General features: G+C 49.4%; 7 protein-coding genes across 7 annotated transcripts; 6 read left to right on the plus strand and 1 right to left on the minus strand.

Moving 5' to 3' along the window:
* Positions 1–375: 375 nt before the first annotated feature.
* ASPGLDRAFT_78287 (uncharacterized protein) lies at positions 376–2040 on the plus strand (the record flags this gene model as incomplete). The annotated part of the gene is made up of 3 exons (XM_022549950.1): positions 376–784; positions 1088–1189; positions 1809–2040. The coding sequence occupies exons 1-3, from the start codon at positions 654–656 to the stop codon at positions 2038–2040; spliced, it is 465 nt and encodes a 154-aa protein (XP_022405683.1). The 5' UTR covers positions 376–653.
* Positions 2041–2188: 148 nt separating this feature from the next.
* Positions 2189–2629, plus strand: ASPGLDRAFT_62618 (uncharacterized protein; the record flags this gene model as incomplete). The annotated part of the gene is made up of 2 exons (XM_022548550.1): positions 2189–2197; positions 2234–2629. The coding sequence occupies 2 exons, from the start codon at positions 2189–2191 to the stop codon at positions 2627–2629; spliced, it is 405 nt and encodes a 134-aa protein (XP_022405684.1).
* Positions 2630–3406: 777 nt separating this feature from the next.
* On the minus strand, positions 3407–5344 carry ASPGLDRAFT_62619 (cytochrome P450; the record flags this gene model as incomplete). The annotated part of the gene is made up of 7 exons (XM_022548551.1): positions 3407–3591; positions 3677–4068; positions 4118–4251; positions 4304–4638; positions 4696–4887; positions 4946–5144; positions 5300–5344. 7 exons carry the CDS (start codon positions 5342–5344, stop codon positions 3407–3409), a joined length of 1482 nt encoding a protein of 493 aa, XP_022405685.1.
* Positions 5345–5957: 613 nt separating this feature from the next.
* ASPGLDRAFT_139140 (M48 family metallopeptidase) lies at positions 5958–7750 on the plus strand. The gene is made up of 9 exons (XM_022541671.1): positions 5958–6497; positions 6560–6801; positions 6867–7107; positions 7162–7186; positions 7236–7281; positions 7345–7408; positions 7471–7502; positions 7555–7613; positions 7672–7750. The coding sequence occupies exons 1-9, from the start codon at positions 6114–6116 to the stop codon at positions 7716–7718; spliced, it is 1140 nt and encodes a 379-aa protein (XP_022405686.1). The 5' UTR covers positions 5958–6113; the 3' UTR covers positions 7719–7750.
* A 184-nt stretch (positions 7751–7934) lies between these two features.
* ASPGLDRAFT_139141 (chaperonin-containing T-complex subunit CCT8) lies at positions 7935–10099 on the plus strand. Its single transcript, XM_022541672.1, has 3 exons — positions 7935–8083; positions 8196–8566; positions 8653–10099. The coding sequence occupies exons 1-3, from the start codon at positions 8025–8027 to the stop codon at positions 9885–9887; spliced, it is 1665 nt and encodes a 554-aa protein (XP_022405687.1). The 5' UTR covers positions 7935–8024; the 3' UTR covers positions 9888–10099.
* A 199-nt stretch (positions 10100–10298) lies between these two features.
* Positions 10299–11084, plus strand: ASPGLDRAFT_40937 (mitochondrial 54S ribosomal protein bL12m; the record flags this gene model as incomplete). The annotated part of the gene is made up of 2 exons (XM_022545299.1): positions 10299–10538; positions 10632–11084. 2 exons carry the CDS (start codon positions 10299–10301, stop codon positions 10956–10958), a joined length of 567 nt encoding a protein of 188 aa, XP_022405688.1. The 3' UTR covers positions 10959–11084.
* Positions 11085–11555: 471 nt separating this feature from the next.
* On the plus strand, positions 11556–13004 carry ASPGLDRAFT_21199 (uncharacterized protein; the record flags this gene model as incomplete). The annotated part of the gene is made up of 2 exons (XM_022543072.1): positions 11556–11994; positions 12058–13004. The coding sequence occupies 2 exons, from the start codon at positions 11556–11558 to the stop codon at positions 13002–13004; spliced, it is 1386 nt and encodes a 461-aa protein (XP_022405689.1).
* Positions 13005–13264: the final 260 nt, after the last annotated feature.

Raw genomic sequence — 13264 nt, forward strand, 5'->3', positions numbered from 1 at the left:
TCTAAGATATGGACCCAATTAAGTGTCATCCACAGACCAGGGACAAACAACGCGCGGCTAGCCACTGACAGTCGGCTGTCGGGGCAATCTTAACCACGCTCTCGGAGGAACCCTAACACCGATCGCCTCTCGGAATCATCTTGGCGATCTCCCGGGGCCCGGCTCTTGGTCTTCCCGAACACTAAGCCTCCTTCGGAATCCTTGCCTGTTCTTCCCGAGTCGGGGGTCGGCGTTTTGCCTTCCGATATATTAATGCCGTTATGTATGCATGATCTTATGCATAGCTTATGTGCCGATAGGGCTTAATTGGACTCAATCTCTCTTCTTCTCTGTATTATTATCTAGTGTCCATTCACGATCTATTTGTCCCACTCTCTTTCTTGCCTTTCAGATGTCAACTTGTCTCATTATATGTATCATTTTATGTCACTCATTCCGGAACCGAGGCAAGAATAGTTTCACATGTATATGAGCCACTGTTTTTCTGGGAGCTTTATCAAACCCCCCGCTGGATCTACCCCACTGAATGCACTTTTAGCGACTTCAAATGAAACAGGGATTGTGGATACAAATCAGAATGTGATTTTTCCATTCTCAAATAAGAAAGGCCAAGATGCAACAAACAATAGGGGCAGCGGACCAGGCCAGGACTCATGGTCCGTATCAATGGGAATTCGTTACCCAACGAGGTTGAACTACAAGACAGCGAAATAGCGGAGGCAACTCTCCCGCTGCTTGAAAACGGCATGGGAGGGCTGCTAGATGCCATTAACGAAGTTTTCCGGTGAGTCCATTGTGTTAATGCCCTCGTACTTTGGGTCTGGCACCGCGTTTAATATCATAGAGATAGACGGATCCAGTCAAATGAGACACCCCCCCCCCCTTAATCCGAGAAAGAGCCAGGGGCAAAATAACGAGGGCTCTTAGACGTGCCCAAAAAACGAAACAAATTGTATATTCTGCGAAACAAACCCGCGATCTCAATGAAGCGGACTGCCATATGGGGCACCATTTACTGCACCCGTCACGTATGCGTGCGTATGGACCGGCCTCGGAGTTCGTGTAGCATTGGAAATCTTTTGATTAGCACAAAACGCAAGATATTTCCGGTGCCCATAATGTCGGGCCCAAACTACGTCGCTCACGTCTATGAGCGACTGTACCTCTGGGAGCTTTATCAGGCTTCTAGGTATATTTATTTCGGCCAATCTGTCTGTATTTCCGGGAACACGGTCTAACACAGCGTGGTATGGCAATCTAGAGACTTCGAGAAGCCCTACAAGCAGCAGCAAATCCTGCCATTTGACACCAGAAAAAGCCAAGTCGCTACAAACAATCGTGACTCCGGGGTGGATGGGAGTCTGACCTATAATTAGTTTATGGTCAGGGTCAACAGCCTACCCCTGCCCACCAAGAGCCAACTGAAGGGGGGAAATACCAAAGAGGCAGCTGGGGGGCTACTGGTCAAACGTTTTGGAAAGCAGCCAAAAGCTGCTAATGTTAATAAACAAAAGGCAGAAGCATCCGTATCAGTTATTGATACAAGGAGCCCATGAACGGTTGAAGATGTGGCAAGGATGTGGCAAAGACGCACATTCAGACCACATCACGCGATGATCAAGGCAACTAGGCCTTGCATGCGAGTACTCTACAGATGTGGAAGAAATTTATCGGCATGCTGAAGCCAGCATGGATTAGGGTCATGTGTAATATGACCATTGTCTTGCGATATGAAGCTAGCTAAATTTTTTGATCGGATTTGCCTTGGAACTAGGAGAATAATGGGGGAAAGCAGATCCAAACTGCAGAGAAAGTGAAAAGTCGACGAAAACGAAGCGAGTTTATCGATTCTTCGCGTATACTAAGAGCGACTCTGAAACGGAAGACGAAGACGAAGACGACGACGACGACGACGACGACGACGACGACGACGAAGATGACCAAAGTAGCTCAAACAACTTTCCATTCTGGCCAAGCAGGCACTTTCATATGTCTACGATGAATGCATCGCGGCTATCCAGGGAAAGGTTGTCCCTGTAAGCATCGACTCGGCCACGACACGCCGTTCTATTTCCGCGGTATTCGCCGTCATCCAGAATTTGCAAGTAACCCGGATGTGGTGGCGCTATGCTCCCGCACCAAGTCGGATTATCCAGAGCTTTCTCGCACACGCAATGCTCGATTGATCATGAGCAACGTGATTCCCGACGAAATGTATGATCCCGAATGCTAGCCGTACTGCACCTGGAATTCGGATATTGCAAGGGAAGATACCTATCGCGAATTAGCGGGGCGTTACCCTTCTATGCGCTACCAAGTTAGTCGGGCTTGCGCTGCAGCAGGTTATGTTGATCTCTACAAAGAGCTCTGCCTGCTTCCACATGTCTCCATAGCTGAGGAAGCTAAGGAGTGTGATACTCCTGGGTGCAACGAGATTTTCCAAATTATCATGGCATCGCCAATAAAATGTGCTGTAATGGATGACTTTACTCGCTCTATCAATACCAAGGTGCCAAAGACACCGTCCTTCTTGAATGGTAACACTACCGTGCGTTGGACACTCGAGGCTCGGGAGCCACCCCCGAAAATCGAGAGAGGAATTTTTGTATTTTCGAGAACCAGATATTGAGGACGGGGGTCTTGATGGCCACGTTGTTGAATTACTTGCTTCGCGCCTTGACTACACCCCAGAGGAAGCACGTTTGCTCTACACGCCTCTACCATTTGACATTCCGACACTTAGAAAGGATCTCCTGATTCAGATGGCTGCATACGGAGGTAATTTCGACCGATATTCCCGGCTCCTGCGCCCGCGATCGATGGGCTTGACCAAATTTACTTGTGTTCTTCGTGGTATCTATCACAGCACCATGTTTGCTCGCTGGTGGGCGGAGCAAGTTGAAACATCCGCTGAGCGCGTCAAAACTCGAAGGTACTCCCATGCTGCTCTTCTTGGAAGCATTAAGGAAGCTATCAATGCTCGTCGTGTCATGATCAATGATCTCCGGCTTCACTGACGACACGCCCTACAAGCCCTATCTCATTCGGTGGCCACTCAAGCCCCAGGAAGCTTACCTATCAATCGGATTTGCTTCGCAAGCCTGAAAAACTTCATGGGGGAGTTTGCGGTGGTGGGTTGGAGTGGTTGGAAGATGAAATTTCAGATGATTCTGTCTGATGTATTGCCATCTTATTCCATCTTTTTCATTTTTCCCCCAGTTCTTGATTTCATTTCTTTCATGTTCTTTATCTTTCTTTGGATTTGCTACGAGTGACGATACGGTTTCAAATTAAACATGGTGCATGGAGATTTACGTGAGCTACTACTCCTGCTGCAGAATACAGGATATCGCCTTTTGAGTTTCTGCGCTCCTGAATTTGTAGATCCATAGGAAGTCGCTCGAGACTACCTGCGCGTCTTAAACACCACAAACAAATCCGGCAACGCAAGCATAAAAGCATCTCTCTCCTGTCCATCAAAAGCCACATGGGCGTCATCCGCCACACACACGTGATATTCAAGTGCAACTGTCGACAAAACCATCCGGAGCTCCATCCACGCTATATTATTACCGGCGCAATCAAATGTACCTATGATCAAATTGAAATGTTAGCCCATTTCCCACACACACACACACACACACACACACAAAAAAAAGCACATATTGATACATACCTCGTGAAAAAGGAATAAACGGCACGCTCTCCGTGCTAACCCCCTCCCACCGTTCTGGAATAAACTCTCTCGCCCTGGTGAAATACCGCTCATTCCGCTGGATGGTAAATGTAGGAACAGTCACTATCATGTCACCCGGAATATAGATGTCGTCAATTTGCAGGCCTTCCGGTGGCGTGACGCGTGCAAGACCACCGGGGACTGAGGGTTTAAGGCGAAGAGTCTCGTTGATGATGTAGTCTAGATATTTAATATCTCTCACTATGTCGTATGACCAGTCTTGCATGCCGTGTGGGAAGACATTGTCGAGCTCTGATTGGAGTTTGGAGAAAATGGTAGGGTGGGTTGAGAGGTAAAACAAAGCGTTGGTGAGGGCAGTTGATACAGTGTCACTACGGTACGTTAGTGTGTCTTGGGGATTTATAGATGTGGTAAACGCACCTGCCCGCAACAACTAGTGTCCATGCGTCATCTTGTAAAGCGATTTCGGAGGGGGCTGCTCCCGGGTCACCGTCTCCTTTTGCTTGGATCAACCAGGATATGATATCTTTTGGGTATTCATCTCTGGACACAGTCTGCAAAAGGTATGGTCAATTCCGTTCCAGAAACCGCATAGACACGACATACCTGCCGTCTCTCCTCAAGTAATAAATGGCATAACCGCCTGAACGGGTTGATAAGCGGCATCACACCGGGAATATCCATGACTAGAGGAGCCAGCCATGGGATAGTCCCGCCGACTGCTACCACGTTGATAGTTGACTGGAGTTGTTTGACTGCAGGCGGCTTTTGTCCATGTTTCAGCATGTCAAACTCCATACCCAGTGCGATATCACCCATCACATCGAAGGCATAACAGGAAATCCAGTTAGTGATATTGAGCGGTTGGGCATGGCGCTCGTTTATTTTGGAGACTAACAGTCGAGTTTTGGCGACGATGCGAGGTTCGTACTCGTTGAGGGCTTTGGGTTTTTGATTAGTTAATGGACATAAATAAATATGTCAAACGCTGTATGCACCTTGGATCCTAAATCCGCGATCCCAAACACGACGCCGCTTATTATGCGTCTTGGGATCTCGTATACCAATTAAAGGCTTCCCGACGCCTTCCGGAAAATTCTGATCATACCAGGGCGATTTTGTGCATCGGGTCGGAGGTCCATATATAGCACGGATAGCAGATGGACGGCAGATGGATACCTCCCGTGGCCCTATTTCGTCAGTTAGCCTTTGTCTCTGCTCAAAGAATCTTTGGAGAAATCAAAATACCGGTGCGAACCACATCTCCATATTGCCTATGCATATCTTGAACCACATAGTGCATTTGAGCTGTTTTCAAGGTGAGAAAAGAGGCGTGCAGACGTGATATTCTCGCACCTACTGGGCCAGGGAAATTCCGCAGTGGATGGAAAAAAAGCCTATACAGCACCATGCTGCCAAAGAGACCCGTGTGGAATGCGATATCCAGCTGAAGTGCATCGCTGATAGCTCTAATAATGCCATTGCCGGAGTCAGATATGGACACATAGACCATCAATCCATTAACAAGGAAGAACGCCAGCAGTAGACCGGCGACGTGTGAGTCTATCTCCACGCTTCGCACGAGGCGATGGAAAGCCGTACCCGAGATTCCTGCAGATATAAGCAGCTCTGTAGAGCACAGCACATTTTCTGCATTAGGTAAGGTTGTGAATGTAACTATCGTATAATAAAAGTGAAAAGTTATGCAGTGTAAACCCCAGAAGCCGTCAGTTAATACGGGGATTCGTGTTGATTTAAAAGGACTGCACGAAAAGGAATGCCCCATGCAGAAGGACAAAGCAAAAGAAGCTTGGGTCACTATCGTATGGCCATGGGTTCTACTGTGCGGAGGTATCCCGATACAAGGAATGTGATCCCAAGGTACAGAATACTCGGAGGATGTACAGAGTACGGAGCAATTCGCCAATAGTCGTATAGCTAATGGCCTGATCAATGGTGGCTGATCCATGAGCGGGTATACGTCCCCTGCCACATCACTTGTAATATTCATCGGGTGTGTCCTGTTTGGCTGCCACGGCTCTATCGAGCGACGGTCGGCATTTGAGTCATGGGTCTTGCGTATGTTGACTCCTGGTGCCATCGAATTGCGAATATAAGGGCTACAGTATTCTGCATTGGCGTTCCATGCTTGTGGGAATAGAGGATGGCAGCTGATTGCTATTCTTGCTGTCAGCGAACGCCTTGATTGGGATGGAAAATTCATAGATTGTGTATCCATGCAAGTTAGCACCTATTTCTCGTCTAAATAGAAAAATCTATTGATTAATCGGACAATGATGGAACATGATATTGATACACATCCTTATCTTATCGCTCCCCACGTGCCGGCGCGATATAGCTTCAAGTTCTCTCATTCTTTCCATTCACGTCCTATGAACATGTCAAGCAGTTCATCATGTTCCGTCAACCGATAACGAGCACAGTGCAAAAAGCTTTCTCGTCATCCCTGGCTTCTTTCGCTTTCTCTTCTCGCGCAGCAGCACGATGCTCGCAAACCTCCCGGACGAATTCCGCCTTGTATCCATGTCATAGAAATTCAATCACCTCGAAAACATCCTTTACGTTCCTTCAACAGCAGCTTCCTCGATTTCGCAGTCGGCAGTTTACCAGTTCTGCCCGACGCCACTATGGATTCGGGAATCAGCCATACAGACGGTTCAATAACCCACGGGGGCAACCGTTCATTTGGCGCCTATTGGGAAATGCGAAACCCCATCATTTCGTGATTATTGGGCTTGGAATTAGTGGATTGTATATATACAATACGGAGACGGTGGAGGTAAGACTCGACAATACACTGCCTGTTAGTCCTGGTCCTACAACTTACTAACTTGATGCCAGATGACCGGTCGTCGTCGCTTTAACTGTATTAGTTCTGAACAAGAGCTCCAGATGGGAAATCGGAGCTATAGAGAGGTTCTAAGCTCTTCTCGTGGAAAGATACTGCCCGAACACCATCCTACCACTGTGCTGGTCAAACGAGTCCTCGACCGGCTCATTCCACAGGCACCAATAGTAGGTGCAAACTGGAGAGTCCATGTGATCAAGGATGATGGGATGGTTAATGCTTTTGTTCTTCCGGGGTATGAGCATATGTGATGTTCAGGTCATTTCACCCAAATTTCATTTCGCTGACTCCGATTTGCAGTGGTAAGGTGTTTGTCTACACTGGTATCTTGCCAGTCTGTGAAGGCGAAGACGGCTTAGCAGCAGTACTTGGCCACGAGATTGCTCATGTGGTAGCGCGGCATCCTGCTGAGCGGATGAGCAATAGCCTTCTCACCATTGGGGCGGTATTCCTTATCTCTGCGATGTTTGATATCTCGGGACAGGTTCCGTCGCTTCTTTTGAACCTGATGTACAGTCTGCCGAATTCAAGGACACAAGAAGTAAGTCGACGTCAACCAATAACTTGGCGATGATTTTGCTAATACGTACCGCAGGCGGAGGCAGATGATATGGGTCTAAGTATTGGAGTGTTTTTACGGTTCTGTGATCTTTACTGACGCATTGTTAGTGATGATGTCGAAGGCTTGCTATAACCCAGAGGCAGCTGCCAGACTGTGGGTCATGTCTTTGTGTACCTTGCTTTCTCCAACCTAGAGTACTCGACTGATGATGATTAGTTGGTCGCGGATGAAGCGACTGGAGAAAGAGGCGCCGCCCCAGTTCATGTCGACACACCCGTCGGTAAGTCCCTGATCACTCATGAGGAACAGTCCTTGGTGGTCTCATTATTGACGACTGTATAGAGCTACAACCGGGAGGAAGCAATTCGTGATCGGTAAGGAAATATGTCGCCACTCGAGTGTCATCTCTCTCTAACGATACGTCAGGCTGCACAAGGCTCAAGATGTTTATGAAAAAAGTGGATGTGACTCGATGCAAACATACAGTGAGGTCTCACCCTGCACCAATGCCCATCTATAGCGCTAACGTGGCTCGTTGAATAGTGCCGGGGTTCCGGCAAGCTTATGGCAACTTTGGCTGGTCGTTTTAAATAAAAAAAAAAAAAAGAAAAGAAAAGAAAAGAAAACTGTACCGTATTTATTGCTTAGCTAGCACTGTATATCTAGATAAACAATAATTCCTCTCTGGTAAATTCCAAATATAGTTGAGTATGCTGTCCGAAAAAGGAATGCCCTAGCCCCTCCGCGTGCAAACAGAACAAACAGCCGCCGCCAGACTGTCTCGAAGCTCCACCAAAAATTCCCGGAGCGTGCCAGCTTAAGGAGTCGGACAGCCTAATCACTCTTCTCTTAATTACATTCCTTTTGGCTATTCTGGAAGGAATCTTTTTATCATCATGTCATTGTCTATGCCTGGTCCCTCCCAAGGGGGGCTTTTCAAGCCTGGGTATCAGAGGTAAGGAAAAAGTCACGGCCACCTAATGACTTTCCCCGCGACACGAAAGCAGCAACAGAATCAAAAGAACACAGAAACCAAGGACATATCTAATCATCTTTTAATTTTATAGTCACGATGCCGAAGATGGAGCCGTCATCCGCAATATCGAGGCCTGCCAGGCCATCTCGAAGACTGTCCAAACGTCGCTCGGTCCCTACGGCCGCAACAAGATCGTCATCAACCACCTGCAGAAAATGATCCTTACATCGGATGCTGCCAGCATTCTGCGCGAGCTGGATGTCGTTCACCCCGCTGCCAAGTTACTGGTTATGGCGAGTCAGCAGCAGGATGCAGAGATGGGCGATGGAACCAACATGGTCATTGTCCTGGCGGGAGAGTTGTTGAAGAAGGCCGAGGAGGTTCTGCGCTTGGGCTTGAAAACGAGTGATATTGTGCAGGGCTACGAGAAGGCACAGAACTTTGCGTTGAAGACACTAGAGGGTGGGTTTATCTTCCGTCTTGAATACTTGGCTTTTTCGAGTGGAGATTCTTTAGGACACTTGGTTACTGACATTTGAACGCGTTAGAACTCGAGGTCGACCGTCTTCAAGACCTTCGCTCGCAAGAGGAGCTGACCAAGGCCCTCCGTACCGTTGTCGCCAGCAAGCAGTCCGGAACTGAAGATCTTTTGGCCTCGTTGGTTGCCGAGGCTGTCCTCTCCGTTTTGCCCAAGAACCCCGTCAACTTCAACGTCGACAATGTCCGAGTCGTTAAGATTATGGGTGGTAGCTTGGAGAACTCTCGTGTAATTAAGGGTATGGTCTTTGGTCGGGAACCCGAGAGTATCATCAAGAAGGCCACCAAGGCCAAGGTCGGCGTTTTCAGCTGCCCTATCGATGTCTCGCAGACCGAGACCAAGGGAACTGTGCTCTTGAAGAACGCTGAGGAGATGATGAACTACAGCAAGGGTGAGGAGGAGCGTCTTGAGTCTGCTATCAAGGAACTGCATGACTCGGGTCTCCGCGTTGTGGTTGCCGGTGCGAACGTTGGCGACCTGGCTATGCACTACCTTAACCGATTTAACATTCTCGTCGTCAAGATCCTCTCCAAGTTTGAGCTCCGTCGGCTGTGCCGTGTCGTCGGTGCCACACCTCTTGCCCGTCTGGGTGCCCCGATGCCCGACGAGATGGGTGCTGTCGACGTTGTTGAGACCGCTGAGATTGGTGGAGACCGTGTCACCGTCTTCCGTCAGGAGGATGCGAACTCTCCTACCCGTACCGCCACCATCGTCCTCCGTGGTGCCACTCAAAACCACCTGGAAGATGTTGAGCGTGCTATCGACGACGGTGTCAACGTTGTCAAGGCTATTACCAAGGACCCCCGTCTTGTTCCTGGCGCAGGCGCTACTGAAATCCAGCTCATCGAGAGAATTTCCGCATTTGCAGACAAGACCCCTGGTCTGCCCCAACATGCCATCCGGAAGTTCGCTGAGGCCTTTGAAGTGATCCCGCGCACTCTCGCAGAGTCCGGTGGTCTGGACGCCACCGAGGTTCTCTCCCGTCTCTACACTGCACACCAGAGCAAGGGCTCAGAAGAGGAGCCTTACTGGACTACGGGTGTTGATTTGGAGCAAGGTTCTTCGGAGGGTACTCTGGACGCCGTCGACGAGGGCATCCTCGACCTGATGGCCTCCAAGAGCTGGGCTATCCGACTCGCCAGTGAGGCGGCCCGAACAGTGCTCAGTGTTGACCAGATCATCGTGGCCCGGCAGGCCGGTGGGCCTAAGCCGCCAGGCCCCAACCCGAACTGGGATGAAGACTAAATAATTCTATGATTAAATTCGTTTGTCGAACGGGGTTCAAAAGAGTTGTTGAAATTGAGATTTCTGTTCGCGATACGATATCATGAAAATAGTATTGGAGTATTCTGGGAAGGGTCGCGGTACCTATAGAAGCGATCACGAGTAGTGTAATAAATCATCATCTCTACCTCAATTCTACCAAATCAACCAGTATTTCCTCTAATAATTCTGCTTATTTTGTTCCTGAAGCCCTTTGCGGATGAGCGGGTCTGGCACGTGACCCGCGCTGGATTTTCCGGCGCCGAAACTTCGACTTTCTTTTTTGCGGATTGACGATTATTGTTGATTGCCGTTGCGATTGTCTGTCCAGCAGCTGCCCTGTCGTTTACCTCTCTCTTTTCTCCCTCCGCCGTACCTCTTCCTAACGCCATCATGTCGATTCCCGCTCAGACCGCAGCCCGATGCTGCCGACAGCTCGTCCGTCCCTCCACTTCCTCTCTGCGCCTTTCCACCTCCACATATCTGTCTCAGCGGACACCCTGCCGGAGATGGCAGTCTACGGAAGCAGAGGCCGCTGCTGCCGCTCCTGCCAACCCCAAGATCACCACGATCGTTGACCAGATTAGCCAATTGACGCTGTTGGAGACTGCGGACCTGGTGTCCACCTTGAAGGTGCGTTTCGGAACTGTTGAATGGGATTGGAAAGGGTGGAGGATTCAGATCATACTATGGAGAACAGCTTGCTGACTCTATATTTTCTCTTAGACCCGCCTGAACATCCCCGACCTCCCAGTTGGCGGCTTCGCCATGGCTGGTGGTGCCGCCCCCGCCGCCCCCCCCGTTGAGGAAGACGAGCCTGCCCCCGCTCCCCAGGAGAAGACCCTGTTCAACTTGAAGCTCGAAGAGGTCGACGCCGCATCCAAGGCCAAGACCATCAAGGAGATCAAGGGTCTGCTCGGTCTGTCTCTGGTCGACAGCAAGAAGTTCGTCGAGAGCGTGCCCAAGGTTCTGAAGGAATCCGTGCCGAAGGAGGACGCCGAGAAGATCATCGAGACCCTCAAGGGTGTCGGTGCAAAGGTTACTATGGAGTAATGGTTATTCGGTTTTCGTGCGGTTCTGGTTTTTCTGCCTCGGGTCGGGTGGTTTTAATGCAATGGAATGGGTCATGCTCTCTCTTACGCCCCGCTGTTTGCCTGTTGAGAATTGGGACGGTGAGATGGAGTGGACTAGACATGTGTGATTAGACTGCATCGTCGAGCTGGAGTTCTTGTCTCAATGGCTCTTTTCCTTTTCCCTCTGTTTTACTCCGATATGTTTCCTTCGGTACCTGGAAGATAAAAAAAAAGGCGGGCAAATGTATATTATTTACGATTGACTGAACAATTTGGATACAGATGAATGTTGCTTTTCTGTGTTCTGTATACTGTTATCTCAGAGATTGATTGGTGATTGACCACGGTTTGACGGTTCTCGAGTATTTTATTAGTGCTTTCAATGGATTCTCTCGTCTCTTGCTAGTTATACATTGTTCTTATATCGTAGTTTTGCTCAATTGGTCGTTGTATACAATGCGCTCAATATAAATCGCCGGCGGGGAAGAACCTCCGACTTCCGCCGCTCAGATATTCTCATCCTCCTACAGAGCTCTCTACAGCACCATAACACCCATTGACCTCGACTCTCTTCACAATGTCTCTCCCTCGAGCTTCAGATTCCCTCCGCCGACTGCCACGGCTAACGTCGCAATTCCAGCCATCGCGGACCATCACCGTCCCCAATCACCAAAACACTACCACCACCAACACAAACCCCAAATTAACACGATCCTTCCATTCCACGCCTCATCCCTCCGCCGCCCGCCGCTCCCCAACCGTTCGTCGAGCCGAAGCATCCCAAACCCGCATTACATCTTCGCCTCCAGTCTACAACACACCAGTGAAAGGGCCCAAGGACGGCCGCCATCAATTCCTCGAAACACACGGCGTGCAGTTATGGGCAGATGCGCAGAGGGCCGGTATAATCCCAAACGCAGTGGATCAACGTGTCTTCATGCGTGTGGGATCTGCGCTCCTTGACAAGGCGTATACACAGGCACCGTCGCGAGAAGCGATTCGGGAGATTCATGATGGTCAGTCTGCCTCATTCTTTTTAGACTAATTACAGCATAAAAGATGCTAACTGGTGATCGTAGACCCCGACCTCACCTTCAACATCGGCCAGGTCGTCTCCCTCGGTGACCCCAGGTTCCGCGAATGGGTCGTAACGGCCTGCACCCTCGCAGAAGCCCGCTTTGCAACCATCATATCCGCAACTCGAATCCTCGACAAAGCTACAAAAGCCCCGACATCATCAATTCCTTTCAACAGAATCGAACACCTAGCCCTGCAAATGCGCGATCCCGTCTCCATGACCCTACACGCACGAGTGTTGATCTTCCGCGAACAATACAACGAGGCGCTAGCGTTGATGGAAGAAGTAATGGGCGTTATCCGTCCGGTTACTACGTCGCGACCTAGCCAGGATAAACATTTCCCGTTGGACATGGCCCCGTGGCAGGTCTATGAAGATGTCAATAGGAAGCTGGGGAACGACGATGCGGCAGATAAGGCCATTGAAATCGCTGCGCGGGAGTATCAGGATCCGCAGGCGTTGTTTACGCTTGCTGGGAGACATATGAAGGATGGTGATTTGGAGAATTACGAGGCCTGCATGAGCAAGGTTGCTTCTACTGGAAATGCTGATGCGTGTAGGAAGTTGGCCAATTTCTACTACCTGACTTGTCTGGGTCGTTATCCGCGACGGGGTGAGGATGCCACACAACAGAAACAGGAACAGGAACCGCAGCAGCAGAAGAAAAAAGGCTGGGTTTCCTCCTTTTTCGGCCGCATGCTCTCTCCAGGTGACTATCTCAATCTCGCGCGCGAGTGGTATGAACTCGCATGCACCCATGGGAGCCACGATGCGGCTCTGATAATGTCTTTGCTGCTGCGACTAGATGGGAAGTTTGATCTTGGAAAAAAATATCTCGAGATGGCCGCGCAGAAACCGGGCCTTGCCTCTGCGATTCGTGGGTACAGGGTTAATTGGGATAACAAGGAACTTACTATGAATGTTGACTTGAAGCGGCTTGATGTTTAGGTTTGCTTGCGTGCTGTTGTATAAAATGCATGTATAGACTAGATGGTGTACGATACTTATCCGCGATGATACCCATGTTTTATGGAATGATGGACTGCATGATACGAGATGAATGATATTCCCATGCCAAAGTAACAATGCTTGCAATGCTTGCTCCTGATGATAAATGCAATGCCACATGCTGATCGAACCGCAACACGCTAGAACGCATCATCCTTCACCAATGTTACCAACTCCCAATTCCCTTTACCATGTTCATA

Source organism: Aspergillus glaucus (assembly GCF_001890805.1).
Source record: "Aspergillus glaucus CBS 516.65 unplaced genomic scaffold ASPGLscaffold_1, whole genome shotgun sequence".
NCBI classification, from domain to species: Eukaryota; Fungi; Ascomycota; class Eurotiomycetes; order Eurotiales; family Aspergillaceae; genus Aspergillus; species Aspergillus glaucus.

Coding starts and splice junctions, on each gene's coding strand:
- ASPGLDRAFT_139140 (XM_022541671.1), top strand. CDS start 6,114: ATGTTCCGTCAACCGATAACGAGCACAGTGCAAAAAGCTTTCTCGTCA. Junction 7,409..7,470: donor TCATGTCGACACACCCGTCG/GTAAGTCCCTGA, acceptor ACGACTGTATAG/AGCTACAACCGGGAGGAAGC. Junction 7,614..7,671: donor TGACTCGATGCAAACATACA/GTGAGGTCTCAC, acceptor CTCGTTGAATAG/TGCCGGGGTTCCGGCAAGCT.
- ASPGLDRAFT_139141 (XM_022541672.1), top strand. CDS start 8,025: ATGTCATTGTCTATGCCTGGTCCCTCCCAAGGGGGGCTTTTCAAGCCT. Junction 8,084..8,195: donor TTCAAGCCTGGGTATCAGAG/GTAAGGAAAAAG, acceptor TTAATTTTATAG/TCACGATGCCGAAGATGGAG. Junction 8,567..8,652: donor TGCGTTGAAGACACTAGAGG/GTGGGTTTATCT, acceptor TGAACGCGTTAG/AACTCGAGGTCGACCGTCTT.